The following is a 23,473-nucleotide window of genomic DNA, read 5'->3' on the forward strand; positions in this document are numbered from 1 at the left end:
CTAGATGGTTTGAGGTCCAATAGGGAGTGCTAAACCTTTAGTTAAAACTCATGTAGTTTCCTTTGTTTAAAGCCTGTTTTTGCTTTGCCACAGCAGAATCTATTGCTGTAGGTAACCTCTTCCAATGGGGCTTACATCCAAGGTGCTCTTCAGGGAGGCAGGGGGTAGGCCAAGGGGGGTTGTAGACAGGCAGAGGTTGGTCTCTTCTCCCAGGCAACCAGTACCAGAACAAGAGGACACAGTCTCAGGCTGCGCCAGGGGAGGTTTAGGTTGGAGGTTAGGAGGAAGTTTTACACAGAGAGAGTGATTGCCCATTAGAATGGGCTGCCTGAGGAGGTGGTGAAGTCACCATCACTGGAGGTGTTCAGGAGGAGACTTGATGGGGTGCTTGGTGCCGTGGTTTAGTTGGTTGGGTGGTGTTGGATGATGGGTTGGACGTGATGATCTTGAAGGTCTCTTCCAACCTGGTTTATTCTATTCTAATTATTAACTGCCTTCTGCAAAAGAGCTGGCAAGTCCTTGGCTGGAATTCCCACAGATTGATTCTACTGATCTGACAATTCAGAGCATTGTAGACTCCTAGGCTCAGGTTGGAAGAAACCTTAGAGATCATCTACTCAAACCTCCCCACCATGGGCAGGGAGACCTCTCCATTAGTTTCAGCTGCTCAAGGCCTCACCCAGCCTGGCTTTGAACACCCCCAGGCAGGAGGCACCCACAAGGCCCCTGGGCAGCCTATTCCAGAATGCTGTACTGTGTGCCCATTTGACAACATTTGCTGTTTACCAGACAGGGAGAAATGTTTTCTTCTTTTGGCTATAGCTATTTTTCTGGAGCCTGCCTACTTTTGTCTCATCTGTTTTAGCAAAAGCTTTTGGACATGAAGGCAAAAAAGTAAAAGGCACAGCTTTTAGTGTGGTGCAGGAGTCCTGTTTTCTGGCAGTGGTATCTTTCTCTGACCCTCATTCAGAAAGCACTCTGCTGAATGATGCTGTTGTTTGCATGTAACAGTTTGCTTGGGCTGGATCAACCACAGAGCTGCAGACTGAACTGCTCCACAGTGCTACCTCCGAGCACTGAATTGGAGAGGCTTTGAAAAACTATGTTCATGCATTAGCCACAGCAGAACAGTCTAAAAAGTCACCAAAGACCAGGCAATAAAGTGTCCACGACTTCCATTCACAAATCTACTTGCTTAGGACGAGGTGGGATAAGTTGAGACGTATGAGCTCCAGAAGGGAACAAAAGCTTTATTCAAAACAGACGTGTCTGCTGGAATGTACCAGGACAGATCATCAGACAGCATTAAACCAGTCAGACTTGATCCCCACAACTAAAACAACTTTAATACACATTCTGTGGGTTTTCTAATATCTTTTGGCCCTCTTACTGGTATTTTCAGTTCATAAAAATAGCAGGAGAGATGAAACTGGTGTAGTGCAACAGGAATAGAGCATTTTGTTTATTTACTTACTCCTAAAGCACAAATGGGGTGAGCTGCTTGCCAGTGCAGTGGCTGTGTGACCTCATGTCCTGAAACATCTGCTTGTGGTGCCAAAGGGGTGAAGTCTGGTACAGCAGGTCTAGGGTAGCTTCTGGGAATAAGTTTTACTGGTGTGAGTAGTGATGAAGGTAAGCATAGGTGTTTAGTGCTGAGGCATGAGCACACAGTACCTTCCATTTCCTGCCTCATCAGCAAGATTCCTGGTGTGTTGTTAGGTATCTTTTCAGGTGTCTTGTCTTTTCAGGTGTCTTCCCATGTGCTCTCACTCCAGATGATTTTGCCTTGAGACCACACTAGAAGTTTCTTTACCTCCTTAGTTTTGTGACCTGTATCAAGGAGTGGCTTTTAATTAGCATGTAATAAAGTTTTGAGTAGAGAGTGTCTGAGCATACCCAAAGGGAGATTTTCTTCTATTCTGAGACCAAATATAAAACTGCAGGAAATGCTCATTATACACAAAGTACTCTGTTCCCAGTACTCTTGTGCTTTGCTAGAATTCCTTGCTACATCCTGCATTCAAGCACAAATATGATGGATCAGGTTCTCTGAGGTTGCTGCACATGTTTAAAAGGGTAGTGGCTGGGCAGGTAGTGCTCTTTGCACTGACATGTTCTGTTTTCAAATTCAGACACACAGCACTGCTTTAAAACTAACACCACTCCTGAGCAGGACTGGAAGCCAGATGAGGTTCATATTTATGTAGTAATTACAGGCTTACTTGAAAGCAAAGGACCTTGGGGCAGGGGATGTGCCGAGGTCCTGCTAGGCTGTTTACCTGTTAGTAGACGGTTTTCCTTTATCATTAAGGGTGAGGTTTTCTGTTCAGTCCTAGTCCAGAGGCTGTAGATGAGAGCCCAGGGCCTGCTGGGATGGGGTTTTACACTTGTGCTGTCCTTTTGCCCTTCCACTGAACTCTTTTCATTTCAGTCATGAGCAAACAGTCAGTGCCTGAACTAACAACCCTGCAATCCTCCAAAGCACGCCTCGCTTACAGTACCAAACAAAGGGAGGCCCGCGTGGGCCGGCCCAAGCCAAGGAATGCAGCTTCGGGGTTCTGCTCCATAAATTTAACCAGCACGACAAAAAGGAGATAATATGAGCCTGCGTGATGATCTGAAAGGGGGAGGTTTGTGTCCCATTGATTGCGGTCTGGCCTATTGCCAGGCCCTGAGCCTGACCGACAGTTGAACCATATCGTTAAGGCGTGTAATACAGCTCAAGTCTTGTACAGCAGCCAATGAGTACATATCCAGAGGGCAAAAGTTTATAAAGAGTTGAGGCTGTCCTGTTTAACCCTCTCACACTGCATGTAATATATACTGCTGCCATTCAGAAATAGGCACATTGCTATTAAAAATGTAAACCTTCAGCTTGCTTTCCTTGGGCTGAAAAAGAGAAATCCCCATGTGTGTCTGATTCCTCATGTGCAGCAGATTTATAAAGTGACCTGAGAAAAATAGGCAAAACTGATTATTGATTTATTTTTATACCCCCCCACCCCACCCCTCACAAAACAAACCCCAAGCCACTTTTTTTTCTGTTCAGTGCTACTTCATCCACAGAGCTTGTTTGTTCGGGGATGTGTTCCGGATTGCTCCACAGACTCTTTCATGCAGATGGAGCTCTTTATTGCCTTGATGTCACCTCATTGAGCATGTGGCTGGGATTTTTATAGATAATTTTTCCACCTAATATTGCTGTTAACATGTGGAACGCTCTTTATCAGTTCTCTAAGTACAGCCAGTTGAGTTGACTTGCTCTTGCAACTGCTAACTTTAAAGATCAAAACAAGCTTCTTGAGTACCTTTTCCCTAGGTGAAGTCTGTGCTAGAGGACTTTGCCATGCCTGCTGCAGGCCTGGCTGTATCAGCTGACAATCGTACCAAGGAGGGTCTGAAGGGAAAACACATCTGAGTTCGTGTCACACAGCTCTTCACACACACCTAGCAGCTAATGTCCTGGTGCTGGGCAGGGGCCTCTGGTTTGCTTTCTTTCCCCAAATGGATTTGCTTTCCTAGAAAGGTAGGAGTACAGTCAGAAACCTTCCTGTTGCACTCAGTGACTGTGCTTGCATTTACAACACAGGGGTGTTGCTTGGCCAGCACGGATGGGTTTTGATGGGACTCTTGCAAATGTGAGCACACAAATAAGACAAATGCTTTGTCTGCTACCCAGCCCTGCCTGTCAGCAGACTGTTCAGAAGTTTTAAGACCTCCCTGTGCATCATAGCACAGAACCATTATGGCCCTGGGCTCTTTAACCTTGACTAAGGCACGTTCAGTTCATGTCTTTTGGATAGGTGCTTGCCAGCAATCCCTGCTAAGAGTTTTTACACTGAGAAGGTGAATTTGAGCATTTTTCAACTCATTTGTGAGACAGGAAACTAAGGTGACTGCTCTGGTCATCACTCTGTGATCAGTAAGGGAGACTGGAAACTGAGGTGTTCACTCCTTAAGGTTGGTGCTATCAATGTGCTTGAGACAGTGTTGGTTTGCTGCACAGCTACTGCAGTCAGAGGTGGAGCAGGTGACCACTGCTGGGTGCAGAGTATGATTGGTGTCAGTGCCAGGCAGTTTTCTAGTACACAGGCACACACACCCTACCCAGACTGGAGGCTTGTAATACAGATGTCGTTGCAGATGTCCTAAGAGTGTGCTGTTTGGATGGGTGCATCTGCTGCTCTGCTGGGTTGAAAGTGATTCTTGATGTCTTATTAAGCTCTTCTCACTTCCTTTTGAACTTGGAGCCTGGACAGGTTGTATGCAATCATAAACCCAATGAGTAGTCTTCAGTTTTGTTTTGATCTTAAATACGAAAGGGGATGGGGCAGGGGGGAGAAGAGTACATCTCTGAGGAGTTGGCAGGAACAGCCTGAATGATAAACAGTTGCTTCTTCAGCATGCTGTAGTACTCCTAGAAGTATGTTGGGTCGGATAAAGGTCTTCAGCATCTGAGCTGGTAGATCCCTCAGAAGAGGAGGGATTTGCCTGTAAGTGGGAGGTTTTAACCCTAGGCACCGTTTATTTGCATGTTTCTGCCTGAAACTAGCATTTGGGGAACGCTTTTAACAAGCACAATATATTCCATGCATTTGCTGGAATAAACGGTGCATATAAGCTTCCTCAGATATGTAGTCAGCAGGGAGCTGTCTGGCTCATGATTTTACACATTCTTGCATCTAACTGAGACATTCTAATGCCAAATCTAGCACTGGGGCTGACTGCACTGCCTGTGCCTTGGAACACACCTTAAAAGCATCAGTGTCTGAACTGGTGAGTGAATTCCAGCACAGAGCCCTGCCAGATCTCTGGGTTCAGGCCTCATCTCTTCCAGAAATCATCTGCCTGTTGGGAACTGCAGCCCCAAAGTCCAACACTGGGAAGGAGGCAACTGCACTTACCCTTTGAAATAGAGCACTGCTGTCTGCCAGCAGAGTCACAGCAGAACGTGCAATCCAGACTGCCAGAGGTTTGTCTGAAACCAGGCCCAAGCCATTTAACGTTCTCAGGCACACATAAAAATAATGCTGTCTGTCTCCTTCTGCTCAGGAGCTGCAGGGGACATTCCTGCCTATTGCAAGGGTTTAGCACTTGAAACAAAATCAGTAAGGAAAGAACTGTGGAAAGAGGGGATTTTAAGTATTTGCCAAAGATGTGGTATGATACACAGATGGGAAACAAAAATGGCTCAGGTTTGTTTTCATCTGTCACCCTGATGATCCTGAGGTATGGCTGCTGCTGCTGGAGGGGGTGGCTGTCACAGGTGAACTTTGAGGGGAGTTTTTAGGGTATACCTTGCTTACAGACCATTGATTCTGCCACTTCTGAGCGTGCCTTACACTGTGTCCTCCCACTGCATGACTGAGAGACAAGTTCTGCCTCTGCTGTTTTCTGAATTATCATAGTATCATTCAGGGTTGGAAGGGACCACAAGGATCATCTAGTTCCAACCCCCCTGCCATGGGCAAGGACACCCCACACTAGATCAGCCTGGCCAGAGCCTCATCCAGCCTGGTCTTAAACACCTCCAGGGACGGGGCCCCGACCACCTCCCTGGACAACCCATTCCAGGGTTTCACCACTCTCATGGTGAAGAACTTCCTCCTCACCTCCAGCCTGAATCTCCCCACCTCCAGCTTCATTCCATTCCCCCTAGTCCTATCACTCCCTGAGATCCTGAGAAGTCCTTCCCCAGCCTTCCTGTAGGCCCCCTTCAGATACTGGAAGGCCACAATGAGGTCACCTCGGAGCCTTCTCTTCTGCAGACTGAACAGCCCCAACTCCTTCAGTCTGTCCTCATAGGAGAGGTGCTCCATATGGGATGATGACACTGGCAGCCAGGGCTGAACTGGAGCACTGGTAGCAGGTATTCCAGTTGTCATGTATTTTATAGAATTGTTCAGGTTGGGAAAGACCTCCAAAACCACTGAGCCTAACCATTAACCTAACACTGCCAAATCCGCCGCTAAGCCATGTCCCTAAGCCCCTCATCTGCTCAGTTTTTGAACACTTCCCGGAACGGTGCTTCCACCACTTCCCTGGGCAGCCTGTTCCAGGGCTTAACCACTCATTCAGTGCAGGAATTTTTCCTAATATCCATCTAAATGTGATAGAAGTAGCAAAGCTGTTCCTCCTTTATCAGATCAAATCATGTCTTGATGTCTGAAAGGCACTAAAGCCTCCTTAGACGAAGCACTCCCTGCATTTATGAACCAGGCTTTCTCCAGAGCCAAGCAACAGGTCTGATATTATTTCTTCACAATACAAGCAGCAATTGAACTGTTTCACAGGCTTACATTACCTGCCAATTTTCCTTTGTTTGAACTAAGGTTGTTTTATCATTATTTCAAGGGGATAAAAAAATTGTTCCCAGGCTGAAAGTCTGTAGGCCAAGTTACAGCCCAGAGCAGGCTTTTATCAATAAATTTTATGTAAACCTGAAAAAACAAGTTTACAATGGAAACACTGACAGAGTGTGAGCTATACCAGAACCAGGGAGTTACTGTTTTAAACAGGTTGGAATGATGAGGCTGTTAAACTGGAACACCTTTATGAATGCAACATGTTGATGACAGTTGATGGAAGTTCTGGCAGCAACAACTGGGTCTAGCTGAAGGAAATTATTACTAGTGTGTAGGGGAGAGTCTTGTGGCCAGGGATCTCTGTGAAGGGCTTAGGAGGCTGACTACTTGCTCACTGGTGTTTGCCAGCTAGACTGGACTTGGGGTTCTGGTGGCAGGCAGGGTGAAGTCTCTGTGAAGAGCCGCCTCTTCCATTAAGTAATGGCTTTAGGGGCCTTTATCAGTCACAGTCTGTCCTTGCTGCTGCTTTTCTCTGGGGAGAAATTGCTACATTTCCTAAAGTTGTTTTTATTCTGAATGATTACTCTGGGTGTGATAGTGAGGAGACAGAAAGAAGCAGATTTGGCTAGAGAAGCAGAAGTGGAGTGTTTTTCAGACTGAGTTTTCAGACCTTCTGAGTTTTGTTAATGTTTTTGTCAAAGCAGTCTAGGTCATTGTCAAGGAAATGTTTTAGGTCCAAAAGACTCAAAGCTGTGTAATGGTTACTGTTCTCAAAGCCACTGGATACTGATGCACCTCAGCGAGCATCAGATCTGTGTACCTGGCAGTGCAAACCTCCAGGGGTACCCAGAGGGGTGAAGGTGAAGGGACAGGATAAGTCATTCTGCACAACGTGATGTCTCTTGGCCAAGTTGGTAAATAATTATCACCAGCAGTCCCTGAACAACTTCTGTGCATCAGTGGCTCTGGTGACAAAACCTCTGCCTTTAAACTGGCCAACTGAATCACAGGAATTCTGTGAACTGTCAAGCAAAAGCCAAGCAATTAACACTGCTCACTGGTTTAGTGTGTGCAGAGTCATCTGAAGTGAGACTCTGCAGTGTTCAGCTTTGCCTGAACAGTGAGGAACCGGAGTCTGTGCCTCAACCTTCTGACACTATTTCCAATCTCTTTGTGTCTTCATTCAGCAGCACTCTTCCCTGCTGTGACTAGTAGACGTGAGGGCATTTCTGTCTTGTATTGCCTTTGTGTGCTTATTAAAAAGGAATCAGCAGAGCTGTTGAGTGCATGTTTAATGTAACACAGATGTGGGCACACCACCGTTCATCCTGCTTTACAAATCCTCAGCTTTTTGTGTTTCATCAGTGTTGCTTGTTATTTACAGAACCTAACTGGAGACAGGAGAACACAGTCCTAGATGGAAAAAAAAAATCTAAAACTGTGTTCTACTGTGGAATGTTTTTAGCTGCCCAGACCAAACACACGAGTTTGCCAGGGGCTGATGGACTAAACCAGTGTGATTTATGCTAGCACTAGTGGCACTTAGTTGAAAAGGAGCTGACCTTACCACTTAAATGAGAATTATCTTTTATCACTGGGATCAACTTTTTAGCATGGAGGAAGAGCACGGGGACAGCAAGCATGGCACTCCTAAGTGTTTCCATTTAAAAGCAAAAACACAGCCTAGAAACAGACAACCAAACCCTCAGCTCAGCAATTGCCAAGCCTTCCAGAAAGTCACTGTGGTGCCCTGTACTTCTGTAGGTACTGAGATGCCTCTGGCCCAGACACTGGAAACCAGTGCTCACCCATCTTCTATGCTCTGTGGGGCAGGTCTAAACAGAAGGCCCTGTTCTTTCATCTTTACACAGCAGTCTTGCTTGCTGTGCCATAGCTACCCCTTCTCAGAGTGCTATTAGAGGAAATAGCACAGTTGGATGCTTATCTGAAAGATGGTTAATGTGAAAGCAATAATGCAACATTGCTGCTTGCTCCCATGTGGATGGTATCTATCTGTCCTGAATGCTTACCAGTAAAAGCTATTGACTGGCCACTAGTTAAGAAACTAGGTTTACTATTTGCACTTGTCAATAGAAGCTACAGGTGCTGTAGGGCTTTAACAGCCAATGGAGGCCTCTGGGGTAAATGGAATTCTGCCATTTCACTGCTAGGAAGTAGGACAAGCAGCAAGAATTGAATGGCAGTGGCTGGAACCCTTTAGGACTTTGCCTCAGCATTTCAGATCCTGTGAAGGCAAATGAGTACTTTTGTTGACTACTTTGTAAGAAGCTAATAGGTAAAAACAGGCACTCACTGTTACCTCTGGGGTAGGTTCAGAAGGACAACAATGCTGTTGTGTAACTGTGTAACCGTACCCTGCACAGGTGAATCCTCCTTATGTGTCTAAGAGGCAAGAGAGACAATCTGCTCCAGAGTTACAGTGCTAAATAGCAATGTTTGAACCAGCACACAGCTGCTACTCAGTGGAATAGAGATACAGAAGGCTGTAGAAACCATCTGTTTAGCTAGTGTTCAGCCTTTATTTACATTGCTCTAGTGTTCAGCTATTTATTTAATCATCTATTTGTCCAGTGTTCAGGCTATTCTGATCAGAATGCTACTGAAGGAAGAAGGCAGTTCTAAGACATTGCACTTTTTGCAGATGCCAGAACTGAGTGCCCTTATGCAGCAAATGACAATTTTTATGCTGGCATGTTTTTAGCTTGGATGCATAACACTAACTACTGGAGGTCTAACCAAGCAGTACAGCAGGACAGGTAAAGCAGAGGGAAAACTGGGAATTTGACTGACAGCATTTTACTGGCACTATTAATGACCACATTTGTTATGGTTTCTTAAGCCCTTGCTGTGTTTTGCATTCTTTTAGTTGGTGAATTTCCACTTCTCATTTCATCCTCCCTGCTGACAAACTGACTCCCTCCTAGCATAAACATAGCTCAGCTGAAGTCAAGAGCTAGTGTCTCTCCGAAGTTTCTCTCCAAGGGGATCAGCAATAAGCACTACTCCTGAGCCTCTGTAATTCGTTAGGCAGGTCAGGGATGCAGGGCTGATTAACAAAATCAGGATTTAGCAGATAGTCATAACCTTATTAAAAATCCCAGCTGGCTGGTGTTTGTGTCTGCTGTGCTGGAAACCCTGCAACCTTGGCTTCTACACCTTGTCTGCAAAATACCTTCTTGACAGCAGACACAGCAAGGATACCTGAAACACACCAAGAGGCCAGTGACCCAGTGGAGAGCAGCAAAGAGGATATTAAGTCAGCAATGCCATGGGGGAGACTTCCTGTAACATTTACTGCAGCCAAGTAAGAAAAGGACAAAAACAAAAGTCTGTCACTGCTAAAAGGCAAGGGTGTGAAAAACTCAAAGGAAAGGAGATTTCAAAAGGGTGCATGAGTTTGCAGCCTGGGACAGGACTGCTGAAAGGGAAAGGTAACAGGAACAAGGCTCCAGAGACAACATCTGCAGAGGGCAAAGCTTAGAAGGGGGGTACTCCTGTGTGCTATTGCCAAGCAGCTTACAAAGAGAATGCCTTGTTGGGTGTTGTTTTTTCTCTTGTCATGATCAAAAAGGGTCAAAGCAGTTCCTTGTATGGGCTCTTTGCAGAGAACCAAGATGGGAAGTAGAGAGCAGTAATCAAAAATTGTGCATTTGGCTTGGAAAGTAATGGCAGCAGCCTGGAAGAGCTATGAAGAAGCACGCAGCAGAGCCAGAGTGATGCTGTGGGCAAATGACAGAGAATAGAGCAGGGCCAGGCAGCCTGGAACGTAATTCTTCATGGATAGGACATTCCAAAAGCTCGAAGGAATTCAGGGTATTGTTTTTTAACAAAATATTACTGAAGGAGGATCCTGCAGTTCTTTAGCACTGTGGCCAGTATCAACCTCTGATGTGTGTGAGGCCACAGGTGTGTCTGTGTCTTCTTTATTGCTGTCATTTTTTAATAGCTGCTCAAGAAAAGTAAAGTATGCTGGAGCCTGCTGTGGAGGCTTCTTTTGTCTTGACTGCATGCTCTTATTTCTGTAGCCTTTCCGTTTTCAAGCTACTGACACTGTCCATCAATGTGAGTTCCACCTAGGTTGATGCACTCTTACTTTCTGTACAAAAGTGTGAAGAAAGTCAAATCAGTAATACTCTGCTGATAAATGGATCCCCAAATCTGCAGACAGTGTATGAGGTGTAGGTTCCCTCTTCCTTTTCACTCAGCACATTGCCCCTTAATTGTAGAAGAAAACTCTGAGGTGTTTCTTTGGAATGTAAAACCCCCTGACTCCAGAAATCTCTGTGCTGTCTCTGTCAAGACACTGTATTTTTAAAGGCTCTGTCATGTTTTGCTGTTCTAAATAAACAAAAGGTGCTGTGCTGCCAGCTTTCAGTGGAAGGGAAAGTACTGCTGGTGTGCTGAGTTCTTTTTCTGCATCTATCTTGCATGTAGGACACAAGCAGAGAGAGTGAGGAAGCCACGCTGCTGCAGAGGACCTCAAGGGCTCTTGCCCTGCTACTCAGAAAGTCAAGCAGAAGGACAAGAACAGCTCTTCAAGCTGACCGACAACATCCAGGATGAGTTGTAAGTACTTGAAGCAGTGCTGTTGCTGCACATCTTTGGGAAGAGGAAGTGAAGCTGCTTTACACACACAGGCACACACATTTTGCCGGCTCTGGGTACAGATCACCACCCCAGCATGAGCACCTGGTCACCTGTCCTCAGATGTCCCGCAGGTGCCACTGGGTGTTCCCAGAGCCCTGTGCCTTTACCTTCAGCTGCGTGGGAGGGAGACCTTGTAATCTGCCACTTGCTTGTGGCCCTGGGATCTTACACTCTTGTTACCTTGTTTCCATCTCATTTAAGTGTTTATGCTTACACAGTCTGGCTCTTAGGGAGGGAGAATTGAAAGAGAGCAATTTTGTGACCAAAAAAACCTGTCAGCTTTTAGCAGCTGTACCCCGTGAGCAGATCAGTGAGCTTTTGTCATCGAGTCACACTGTTCATTCACTGGGATTTTAACCATTAAGAACATCATTCAACAGGGAAACAGTGTTTCTTGTCATGGAAAAGAAGTACAGAATTATGCCTCTGACTTTTATCCTCCTATCATAATCAGAACCACATTTAAAGACCTGATTATTTGCATATTTTCCTTCAGAGTTAAATCCATAAAAGGGGGTTTAATACCTTGCTCTACTGTTCTAACTAAATGTTTCCACATTTTTTTCCACTTAGGCTCACTGTTTCACTTCTGGAAAATATTGTGTAATTACTTCCTGATGTTGTTAAAAACCCCACAAATTCTCCAGAGAGCTGGTTGCTTCTACTTTGTTCTATTGGCTCATGTTGCATTTAATTTTTCATTTTATTAATTTGAGATCTTTTTAATAGTGTAGAAGTTCAAAACAAAAATAGTACCTTGAAGTAGTCTCTTAAAAGGTTAAATACCCATTTTGAGATCTTAAGACACAGAAGAAAGTAACAGTTGGCAAGAGAAAATGGGTAATGATGCATGACTCAAACTTAGAACAAAATGTAGAGCTTGGACTACAAATTAGCTAATGTTTCTGTGCTTCACCATGAAGTCACTGACCTCCTTTCCCTTCCTCAAAATGTATACATGACACCATCACAAATTCTGTATGGAAAATGAGATAGATAATGTGGTGCTCTTGGGGAGAAACCAGAAACCCACTGAACTTTATAGCAGCTTTTAGTACTTTAGCTCTCTCCACGGACACCCCTGTATGGTGGGGCTGTGATACCATCGATCAGGACAGCTGCTCTGCCTGGGTGGGGATACAAAACCTTCTAAGGACAGTGATGTGTGCTAGGGAGTTCTGATAATAACCTTTTCATCTTCCTTCCTTGCTGGAAAGGAAGCAAAGCAAGCCAGTGTGCCAGCAAGGTTCCCCTGGTTCCACTTGTAGGGGAAGTCTGACCCAACTCAGAGCTAGGCTGTCTGTAGCAGTCTGTACTTGCTTCTGTGTGTCTGTCCCACAGAACAAGAGGGTCCTTCCCCAGGCTGTAATGCTGCACAGAATGTAGCTTTTCTATGGCACTGTAAAAATACCCTTTCCCAGCCTACTTAAGTTGCTTTAAAGACAAAAGCTCACCCCGAAGTGTTTGAACTCTGATGAGCAATTGCTAGTTCCAGGAAGGGTGGGAACATTGTCTTTCACCTAAGATTTTTGTCAGCTAAAGTAGATGTTTTTGTCGGCTTTGGGTTTACTTCAAGGAACACAATTCAATTACCCCAGCCCATAGTTCCATCCAAGGTTAGAGCTGGACAAAGCACATTACAGCTTTCTTGTTTTAGTGGAATGGCTGTGCTCTTCTCAGCAGGTCAATGACAATGGAAGTTGTTAACTCCAGGAAGCAGGGCACCAGGCAGGAAAAAGACCATTTCAGTGCAGAGGACTACAACAGAAAACTCCTGGAATTATACTTTTATACCATGAAAAGAAACAGTGATGTGACCTCTTGAAATACTTTTGGCTATTAAATTTCCATTTATAGCTATGGTTTATTTGGATATAGCTCAGAGGATTGTGCAAAGAGTTAGCTGGCAGAGCCGACAGCAGTTTGGATCCTTTCTGATCTACCAAAACTTAGCAGGGACCATCTTCACTGACTGCAGGGACAGTGGAGTACTCTGCTGAATGTCTCAAGCTGACAGCAGCCAGATTTCTGTAAGCAACAGTCTGGAACACAATGATTTTGAACCTACCTGACAGCCTGAGAATCCTGGTTATAGAGAGTTGCTGCCAAAGCATTATTGCTCTCTTTAGCACTCAGTTATGATTTCATGTTTATTTTCTGAAGACTTCAGCATTTAAAAAAACCACTAATGAGGTTCATTTCAGCAGTAAATCAGTAGTGAGGGAGAAGCAGTTGTGTGGTTACTTTCTATTTTGCAGTCCTTACTGCTATTTTTTTTACATATCAACCTCTTCAGCCATCACAATTCCCAGTATTCTTCTCTCACTCTTTCTACCTCTACTATTCATCACTCAGACTAATCTCTCTGGGGAAACCTGCTTGCTGCTTAACCTTTCACCCCAGTGTTAAACAGCTAATTTCTCTTTTCTAGCTACTGATCCAGGCAGTGGGTTAAACTTGTTTTTTGTTTCAAAGGCAGGGGAGGTGTGTGGTAAAAGGAAGCCCAGCAGGTTTACAGTGTGCAGAAGGATAATGCTTCTGTCATAAATGTCTACAAACCTTCCAGGTACCAGCAATGGAACTGAACTGAACTTCAGTACTAGGACTTGCAGTGCTCCAGTGCAAGGAAATTACTCTTTTAAGCTTTGGTAAAGGACATTTTCACATGTCCAATGGCAGGAGCCAGGGCATTCAAGCACTAATATTTGATTTACAGCACCATCTTTAACTGGGCAAGAGGGTACTTCCTCAAATTTAATTCCTGACCATTTTAAATTGAATACAGATGAATTGTATCTGTTACACCATTCCCTTTCCAAAAGGTCACTCAGAACAGGTGAAGACATTTGCTAGTTTACTATTTTTAGCTTCAGGTTTATAATTTCTCCTTTCTTTTCTGCAGCTTCATAGCAGTGGAGAACATAGACAGCTACTGTGTTCTCATTTCATCTAAAGCTGTTTATTTTCTGAAGAGCGGTGACAACACAGACCGTGAGGCCATCTTCCTGGAAGTCAAGTATGATGATCTCTACCACTGCCTCGTTTCAAAGGACCACGGGGAGGTGTATATACAGCTGACCAAGAAAGCTGTGAACACCAGTAGTGGTGTAGCAATGCCAGGCCCATCCCAACAAAGACCAATGGTAAGGATCTAGCACCTGTTGTTTCATCCATGTAAGGTTTCTTTTCCCTTTGTGCTGGAAGTGTTTATAGTAATTAGTGTTTTATCCTGTGCTACATAACCATGAGAACTTTGTCAGTAGTGACAACAGCTGCTGCCCAACTGGTTTAGGGGACAGTAGAACTGGCTCCCTAAACACCTCAGAAAAGCTGAAGGCAGAATCTAGAATACTCCTGCAGACAGAGAAGTTTTTGTAGGGAATGTGTATTGAGAAGGCTTTTAACTTTGCAATGCATGCATGAAACTCAGGTACTTTGCTGTCTCTTTACTCTTCTCCCATCCCTAGTATTTCTGTACTGCAGAGCATCTGAGCTTGGAAGGAGTGTTTATGTCAATGCAAGCAAGTTAATCAGCACTCTCACTTCTAAAAGCCATTACAGGAGCTTTTTGCTTCATCACAGTAGTTACTCAGGGTCCTGTTTTACAGGCAAGGTTACAAGCTCACCTCTGACCCAAGTCAGTTTACATTCCAAACAGACAAGCCAGATAAAAGGTAGGAGGGGAAGCAAAGGAGATAACTTTAAATACTGCAAGATGTTTCTGCTTTCATCCCAAAACACCTAACCCTGTCTACCTGTCTCTCCCTCTGTCAGTTCTTCCCTGCTTCAGTCTCAGCACTGAGGTGTCTCCACGGAAACATTTCTGTTCCCTTCGGTTAGTGAAGTAAAAACCATGAATCTATTCTGCTTTAGAGAACAGCATTAAGAAAACTCACCTTCTTTCTGCAGGTGAAAGTGAAATCTGAAGTCATTGCAGTAAAGCTATCTCAAGAAATAAACTATGCAAAGAGCCTTTATTATGAACAACAGCTGATGTTAAGACTCAGTGAAAACCAAGAACAATTGGAGCTGGACTCTTGAAACCTCTTCCTTACTGCCAGAGTGGACTGCAAGTGTCAGTCGGGAGCTGATGGTATTCTGTGACTGGAGGAGCTACCACAAGGGAAGGGAATTAACCACTGTAGGATTTAGCTAAGTGGAATCATTGTGCATAGGAAACAAGGGAGTGGGGTTTGGTTTTTTAAGGTACTAGCTGTATAACAAAGGTCTAGCTGAAATGCACTTACTTGGTTCTGGGAGAAGTCCTGTATTTTGCTAACCTGTATATATGTACAAGTGCTCATGTAAATAAGAGAGTACAGACCAGGGTGTTGGTATAAATACAAGTCTGTTTACTGTGTAAAGACATTAAAGGAGCTATACTGAGTCTTACTGCACTACCTGAAACTAGCCATCCTCTCTTTTATCCTTGAGAAAGCTGATTTTCATGGTGCAGGACTGTAGATGAAGTTTAACAAATGACATAAGAGTAAGCTGCAGCTGTTAAAGTCATTTGGAGCTTTAACTCTGTCTTTAGGGTGCACTGTTTAGGGTTGGTTCTTGGGCTTTGTCCTTCAATCACTGGTACAGCTAAATGCACATCTGGTGTTGCACTGATGGTTCAGCCTCCATTTTAATAAAAGTAATGATTTTTGTTAACTATTGCAGTGAGGACTCACTCTATTCAATGACACTTTCAAAATACCAGAGGACAAGTAGCTGGCTCTGTTCTGAATACAGCACTCAAGCCTAGCAAAGTCTGCACCTCTGGCTGTCCCTGAGTTGTTTTTAAAGTAGGTCCAGGGAGCAGCACTGGACATGGAAAGCCTGAACTTCATTTTTGTTCCCTCACTTGGATTAAATGTATATGGGTAGCTGGTTAGTGTGGAATTCTGCTAGCACTGGAAATGCCAGGGGTGAGGGAAGAGGAAATCATTGCATCATTTGTCTTCAGGACAACCTCTTCAAAGTTGGACATTTTAAAGTAATAAAACTAATGTGGGTTTTTTCCAATGTTGTACATCATACCAGTATTTGTCTCTTCAACAAGCTGAAGGAGGAGTGTACCCACATGCCTTTATTCACAGCAACTAGGAGATCTCCTTTTCACACCTGCTCCCTGGAGATGGTTCAGCAGCTCTGCACCACTCAGCTGTGGAAGGTTCAAATGTGAGCACACAACTGCCCTGAAACCACTAAAGAACCTGCCTTCTTGAAAGTGTTATTTTGTAAACCCTTGACTCAAGATAAGGAGCCCCCTCTACCTTTTAATATCCTTTGATAAAGGCCTACAGGAGTGTTTTTAAGCTGAAGGTTAAACTAATTCTCAACTCCTGTGAAGTGACAGGCAGAGGATTGTTGTCTAAGGAGAAAACGTGCTATCAGTCTGTGTGTGTATGGTCTGTGACTGGAAATCAAAGTCTATAAAGGTCCATGATGCAAAGGAAACTGATTTAATGCATCACTTTTGTATATGCCTCTGTATAATTTTTAAGTAAAATAAGGAATTCAACAAGTGCTTTGGCTCAACAGTGCTTTAACAATGTCAGTCCTCATGGACTCAGCTATTAAAACTGCCTGTTCCTCTCCCTGCTTCTCTCCCCCAAAACATTCTTTTTTAAGGCAGCAGATTCCTCAGAGCTAAAGATGGTAAGTAGATGGGAAGGCAAATAAAAACTAGCTCAGTGCTCTGTGTTGAGAGTTTACAGGAAAATGGTTTTGAATGCTTGAGGTTTGTAACAGTTACAGATGGAGCTGAGGTGCAAACACCTGGAAAGTAGTCTGATAGTAGAGCCTGTGAGGGACCTGAACTCAGGAAGCCACAGTAACATATAGTTTGTATATGTCTTTATCTTTTTGACTGTGCCTATCCTTTTTTTTTTTGACTGTTGATGATAATTAAACATAACATTATTTAAACCTTTGAAAAGTGTTCCCACTAGCCTAGATGTGTATGAGTAGCACAGGCCATCACTGGCTGAAGTTACTCCATACTGTTCCTGATCCTGTGCCCCTCCTGTGCATCATGGTGAAGTTCCTCACTCATCTATAGCCAAGGCCAGTCTTCTCCTAAGGGTACACACAGAGGGCTGCTCATGAGGAGTCATGTGCAGGCAGAGCTGAAAGCAGCATATTGCCTCATGCACATTCCAAAACAAACAGAATCAGAACTTTGGGAGTTTTTTTAAAGCACAAGTGATGTTATTTATTGCTGCAGCCCAACTATTTTTATATCATTCCAGAACTCTTACTGTGGATGTCCCATTGCTATTGGCACTACAACCATTATTACTCAGTGAATAAATAAAACTTTCAGATTCCAGGAGCCATACTCAAAAATAGTTTTCAGAGGATGTGGAGAGTGTGTGTTAGTCAAATCCTTAACAACTCAAACACAAGCTGTAAGCAGACAAGACAATAGTTCTATTTACCAAAGTCTGTGAAGTCCTTCATCTCTTGGAGTCTTCTGAAGACAGAGCTCACCAGATGTAGCACATTCCACTGGTAGAGATACGACTGCTGCAGCCAGGGAAGCAGATTGAGGAAGCAGATTTCAGAAGCTGTGGAGGAAAATGGCTGATGAGAGACAGCACCCCTGCTTTCTGCCCCTGCCTGCTGTCCTTAGCACACAGCCAGTCCAATTCTGGGTACATAATGCTTTCTCTTGCCCCTGCTCAAGTCTTCATAACAAGCTGTTCACACTCTACCAAAGACTGAATAACCCATCACCCATGCAGGTACTACTTCAAACACCTTCTCACCATACAGTGATGCTGGGCTACAAATAGTTTGCTTCAGCCCCTTAGCTTTGATTTTATATGCATTTTAATGAGAACTGTAAAGCCTGTTCTCTGCCCACCCTGACCCAACTTCATTCTCGTTGGACATGCTCCTGAAGAAATGTAAAATAAAGATTATTGACCTAAGAGCTATTTCATGGTAATTCTGGAGAAGTGCAATAAATTGCTTCCACCCACGCTCCTCATGTGCCCCTGCTTGCAAAACCATTATGTGCAGAAACAGAAAATGACTGTAGAGGACTGGAATGAAGAATTCTCCAAGCCAGCCACATGCCTCCTGAGTGGCCTGTCACCTACCCAGGCTATGAAATGCCAGAGGTAAAGAATACACTTCCAAAAAATGGCACTTTAGGTATGAATATAGTTTTGTGTGGCAACAAAAAAGCCCACAACATCCTAATACTTCTATCACTTACCCAGACCCATGCAGTCTGCTGTCAGTAAAATAAGACAGACCTGTGACAGAATTAGGCAGCCAAGTTTTTCCTGTGCAAGCTACTCAGAAGAACACAGATGGCAATGTCATTTTATTCTAGAAGCAATTCTGGACAAGTGGAACTCCAAAGAGTCTGCCCTAAATCCACAGCTGTGGCTGCAAGCTTCCTTTTTGCTGCCCTGTGTCTGATAAAGCAATCAAAACATGGAGCAGTACTATTTTGGAGCATATTGTTTTAAGCTCATATCTAACAGGAATGTGACCTTTTTGCTGAGGAAATGGTGTTACTGGTAAACAAGATGGCAATGCAAAAGTACAAAGATACAGAACCATGCACACTATGGCTGCTAAAGGAGGAAATCACCACTGCACTTACCAGTACCTGGTATGGTAATCAAATGTAACTCCTGGAGTTAGGCCTCAGCTGGCAACAGGCTCCAGCAGAGTGATGGTGGGATGAGTATGTCATTGAGATGTCTGCTTGCTTGCTGACTCTGAAAGAAGAGAAATTAATTGCTTAATAATAAACTGGGCAAAGGGGAAAAGAAGTTTGTTAACGTTCAGACACTCAAAGCAGGGGTGAGGCTCTGCCTGTACTTAGGCATCTTACTGTGATCATAGTATATCAGGCTGAAACAGTTGTTTTGTTACAGACATTACTGGACCATAAACAATTCTGTTACCTCTTTAACAGCTATTTATTAATGAAGTCTAGGCAGTGAAACAGGAGGCACAAAGTGAGGTTTGCCTGAGAGCAGGTAAACAGTGTGCATGGTGTGACCAACATCCCTTCCTTCTGTTCCCCAACATTCCCAATACACCAGCCAGCTGATCCTTACCCTCTGAGCAGCCTGTGAATGCTGTTTACCAAAAAAAGTGCAGTGCTTACATTTTTGTGGAGAGACTGTAAGTGGCTAAAAGAGAGAGGAAGAACTGTAATATTCCCCTACAACACAGAGGTTTTGAGCTTTCCTAAGACTGCATGATGGGTTTTAGCACTTACCTATTTTCTGGGCAATAGGAGATGCATTTTCTAGGACTCTAGGCCAATTATATATATTTTTTAGCCTGTTTTTATCTCTGTGTTACAGCTTAGCACTGTCTTGTTTCCTACACAACAAACCACTAGATGATTCCTCTAGGAATAACCTAGCTTGCTCTGCTTCTCACCTTAGAAGAATAATTAGTAATCACCATCTCATACCTGGGTCTGAAAAAGCCGATTTCTAGTTCCAGGCAGCTGATTTCTCCATGTTCTAGGCTGCTACAAAGAGAAAACCAAAACACATTTTAATTAAGTCAAGAGTTGCTCAAAATTCACTCATACAACTTGGTTTCTTACAAAGAGTAACATTCTGTATGTGTCCACACTTAGGTAATTCTTTTTCCTAATACACAGGCCACACACATCCCCCTCACAAATGTATGTATATATAGCCATACTGGTGGGGATTTTTTTATCTTGAAAAGTGATGGCCATATTCCAAATTCTTCCTAAGTGTAGTTCTTAGAAAGAAGGGACAGCTAGTCTTAGTTTTCTGTTTAAAAATGTAATTAAATACAAGTAAAATTCAAACTATGCCCAGAGCTTTAGATTCCAGTCCAGCCTCTGTAAAATTCAGTCCTGATAGAAGTCTCTCAATCAGTAGCTGTTATGATGCTTAATTATATCAAGTGCAGGGCTAGGAGCAAACCATTTTCATTCCCCACTTCTATTACTGGTTCAGCTTTATTCCAGCCTACTGGTAGCTGCCCCAATGCTCTGATAGCCTTAGGAAAGGAATGGAGCCGAGCAAATGTTTCATAACCAGAGGGACCTACCCAGTTTGACAGAGCTGTGTGCTTGTCATAGCTCTCCCTCAGCAGATTTTTCTGCAGTGGGAGAATGTGAGGAAAGCCCAGCACCAGATGTGTACACAAGGCTGGGTCCTTGCGCAGTGACCGGCTCTGCACGCGCCTGCTGGATGCAGCAGTGCAGCGTTCAGCCTATGAAAGGAGGCCTTGCCAACCAGCATGAAAAGGTTACTCATTAACCCCTGACAAACACGAGGTGGGGGGAAGAAAAGAAAAGAGAAAAGCCCTTTTTTTCGTTTTGCTCTTTTTCTCAGCAGCACTACAGCACATGCTAGTATGGAAATAAAAATAACCTTGGAGCAAGCTGCAGTTACATAAGAGCCAGATGCCTGCCACGTTATATCAGAGCTATTAATGGCCCCTTGCACAGTCAGGGTGTCTCAGTGCAATCAGACTCCAGTATCACACTGGGCTTTTGCTGGGTTATTTTTCTCTGCAGCTGACACACTCCTGCCCAAGCAGAGTGCTCAACACAAAGAGTTTTTGCAGTGGGGAAGAATAACCCTGCACCTCAGGCCTGCTCTGAGCTGACTCAAAGTCCTGAAAGGCCAGGAGAGCAGTAAAGAGCTTTCATGTGCCTGCACAAATGGGATAAATGGATGGGTCACCCAAAGGACAAGGACTGGGGATGGGAGCTACAGAACAACTGGTCCTGCACACTGGAAATGCCAGCAAGAAACAAGTCCCCCGGATGCTGCAGCTGTAAAGAAACTGTAACAAACAAATCTATCACACCAACTGTCCTCAGCCCTCCAGACAGCAGCAGCAAACACTTGCTCTGAGATGGGAAGGTGACTCACCATTCTTAACCACTGCTGCCTCGAGGCCCCTGGCCAACCATCACCACTGGCTATCAAAATAATGACATAAGAAGAAATTTGTGTCTGCATTTAGTTTTGGTAGGAGGGGAAAAAAAACCAACCCAAACCACAATCTGCAGGTCCAGACTCCCACTCCAGCCTTATTTTGGCAAGGTCAGGGCCCTGACATTGTAATTCAAATGCCAGGAGACTACCACCAGTGACGTTTTCCTTCTGCTAATGGGTAACTCCAGACTCTTTCAATAATCCTTTGTGTGCCAGTACATGTTTTCAGGATTGCTTTTAATCTCAAAGCATGGAGGGAACAGAAATGTGGAGCTTATATTTAGCACTAGGTTCCATACCAGAACATGTCTTCATCTGTGGTGTAACAGCAGCTGCACTATGAATCTTCAGAGGGCCCTGCAGAGACAGCATCCTTACAGCCTGTGGTCAGACAGGTGTGTGGAGAACACAAGCACACAATACTGGATGTAAATTAACAGAAGTATTTTTTCTGACCTAGCCTAGTACAAAGCTGATCTGCAATCATGCTATTTACTTACTGCTTTTTAAGGGCTTCTCCAATTTGTAGCATCCTCAGTAGCACAACCTGATACATGCCACCTTGTTAGCTTTGTGGCAGGACAATCTCCTACTGACAGTGCTCACTCTTAGGTGTTATAGTATGGCTCTAGTCACTATTTTTACATTGTGCTTCACTGACACTAATTCCAACTACTGATCCAACCCATTAAAAAGACTATTTTAAACCAAAGTACTATCCACCTGGAGAAGCTATCTGCTGATAAAACCTTGTGAGCAAAAATAAACAGCTGCCAAGTTCAGGATCACACTGAGATCACACCAAGAGCTGACATTTATAAGCAGGTTTAATAGCTCACTCCCCAGCTCTGCACTTCCTGATTTCAAATGCTAAATCCATGTAACACTAAGACCTTCACCTTTTTTTTTTTCCCCAGTAGCTGCTTTTTTTGCCCTCTCCTCCAAGCACACAACCACAGCAAAGCTGATGTGCAGGACATGTATTTAGACAGAGAAACACAGCATGCCTCAGAGCACATACAGAAATTTCCACAGCACCAGCAGTGCTGGATGCACCCAGGATCTGAGCATCCCTTGTCACACACCTATTTGGCTATTTGCCATCAATGACAGGCAGCTCAGCACTGCACTTGTGCCTCAGCTGTACAGTCACTCAAGTATCATGGTGTCACTGCAGGGTCTATTTGCTGGGGGGGTCCTGTGGAAGTTTGAAACAACCAAACCAAGACACAAGAATCCATTTTCACACCCTGCCCGCAGGAGCAAGCCTTCTAGACTGGACTGCTGTGGGCAGAAAGCAGGTTTCTCTGTCACAAAAAATGCTGCAGTATGAGCAACCTGCAGCAGAAATCCTGCAACTGAGTGACTGATGATCAATGCAAGTACAGCACAGTGCTTGCAATCTGCACAGAACAGGCACCTGCACCCTTTCTGGGTTGCATTCAGCAACACCTCTCCCCACCACCTGCTCTGAACAGTCAGTAATAAGCAACAGGTTTCCACCGCAAGCAAGAAACCCAGAAGAGCCTCAGCACTCGGTCTCACAGAGACAAGCAGAGAGAAGGTACTTCTGGAGGTCTGGCTCCTGTTCAGGAGAGAAATGTTTCCCTTGGCTGATGCAAGTTGCTCAGGCTGAGTGCAGCAAGAGGCTGAAGAAGCCAGCTTTCCATTCCCTCTTCCATTACTCTTTTTGATTGGCACTTTAATGAGGGCGCCAGGGGTCGACCCCCTGCCAGGGGGCTGGTTCATGCCCCGTTTATCTCACAGTCCATGTAAGACTAAAATAACACGCCAGGCTGAGTTTCACTGGCTTGTGATCCAACAGCCCACCATGATGGATTGAGTGACTGCAGCAAGTTGGCAGCTAAAGTGTGTTGTAACAGTATCTTTCTGTCAGCACAACACAATGGATTTGCTGATTCCCGGGTTTTCCCAGTGTTCACCCTCACCACTGCCTCACCATTCTCTAAAGTTCATTTTCCAGGGGCCTGCAAAGTGATAATAAATAACACACCGAAGGGTTACGCCAAGCTTTTCATCCCCTCAACTATCCTACCGCTGACAAAGTAGGGGCTGTGGTGCCCGCTCTACTGCACACACAAGAACAGCCATAAATCCAGCTGCTTTTCCCCAAAGCAAGAAAGGGGGCAGCTCTATTGCTCTTGTCATGTGGGCTCACTCTGCCAGGCCAACACATGCTACAGAGGACTTTTCACCCCTGAGCAGCACCGAATACAACCCAGCACATGGGGAAGCTGCTACATAAAGAGGTTCTCTCCAGAAGAGCTCTTGGCCTACCTGTGGGCTAAATTCACAGGCTGCAAACCAGTTGCAGTCCTTGTGATCACCTGACTGATTTGCATGGCTTAGAACCATCCAAAGAGTGAGTATTTGTAAGTAAGTGAGCTAGAAAGTCCAGGAACACTGTGGGAGGGGTGGATTATGCTTTAGATCCCTTTCTTTACTAACACCCTTGTATCTCCTCTATAGGCAAACTCCACACAAGAGGGTTGGGGATTTTTTTTTCTTTAATAAGCTCCAGTA

The 23,473-nt window shown here is 44.4% G+C and overlaps 1 protein-coding gene and 1 long non-coding RNA gene across 11 annotated transcripts in view; one reads left to right on the forward strand and one right to left on the reverse strand.

Annotated features, from left to right (window-relative positions):
* The window catches only part of VPS13D (vacuolar protein sorting 13 homolog D), a 101,284-nt gene extending 85,652 nt beyond the window's left edge, over positions 1-15,632 (forward strand). For all 6 annotated transcript variants that reach the window (XM_068158467.1, XM_068158468.1, XM_068158466.1 and 3 more), the window contains 3 exons: positions 10,761-10,892; positions 13,876-14,116; positions 14,883-15,632. In XM_068158467.1, the coding sequence (XP_068014568.1) occupies positions 10,761-10,892; positions 13,876-14,116; positions 14,883-15,014 (505 nt within the window). In that variant the 3' untranslated portion in view covers positions 15,015-15,632. The remainder of the gene's footprint in view (positions 1-10,760; positions 10,893-13,875; positions 14,117-14,882) is intronic.
* Positions 1,158-23,473, reverse strand: part of LOC137451179 (uncharacterized) — a 29,253-nt gene continuing 6,937 nt past the window's right edge. The window contains exons 1-6 of one of the 5 annotated variants that reach the window (XR_010989739.1): positions 21,430-21,996; positions 21,229-21,351; positions 19,414-19,473; positions 18,586-18,703; positions 17,405-17,533; positions 1,158-1,830 (exon numbers count right to left, since the gene is read on the reverse strand). This is a non-coding gene — a long non-coding RNA (uncharacterized lncRNA). Of the gene's footprint in view, positions 1,831-17,404; positions 17,534-18,585; positions 18,704-19,413; positions 19,474-20,030; positions 20,134-20,863; positions 21,046-21,228; positions 21,997-23,473 lie in introns of those variants that run through there. The other 4 variants (XR_010989738.1, XR_010989741.1, XR_010989740.1 and 1 more) reach the window with 4 other exon arrangements.

The sequence above is a fragment of the Melanerpes formicivorus genome, unplaced genomic scaffold, assembly GCF_026170545.1.
Source record: "Melanerpes formicivorus ecotype bairdi unplaced genomic scaffold, bMelFor1.0.p_v2 SCAF_39, whole genome shotgun sequence".
Lineage (NCBI taxonomy): Eukaryota > Metazoa > Chordata > Aves > Piciformes > Picidae > Melanerpes > Melanerpes formicivorus.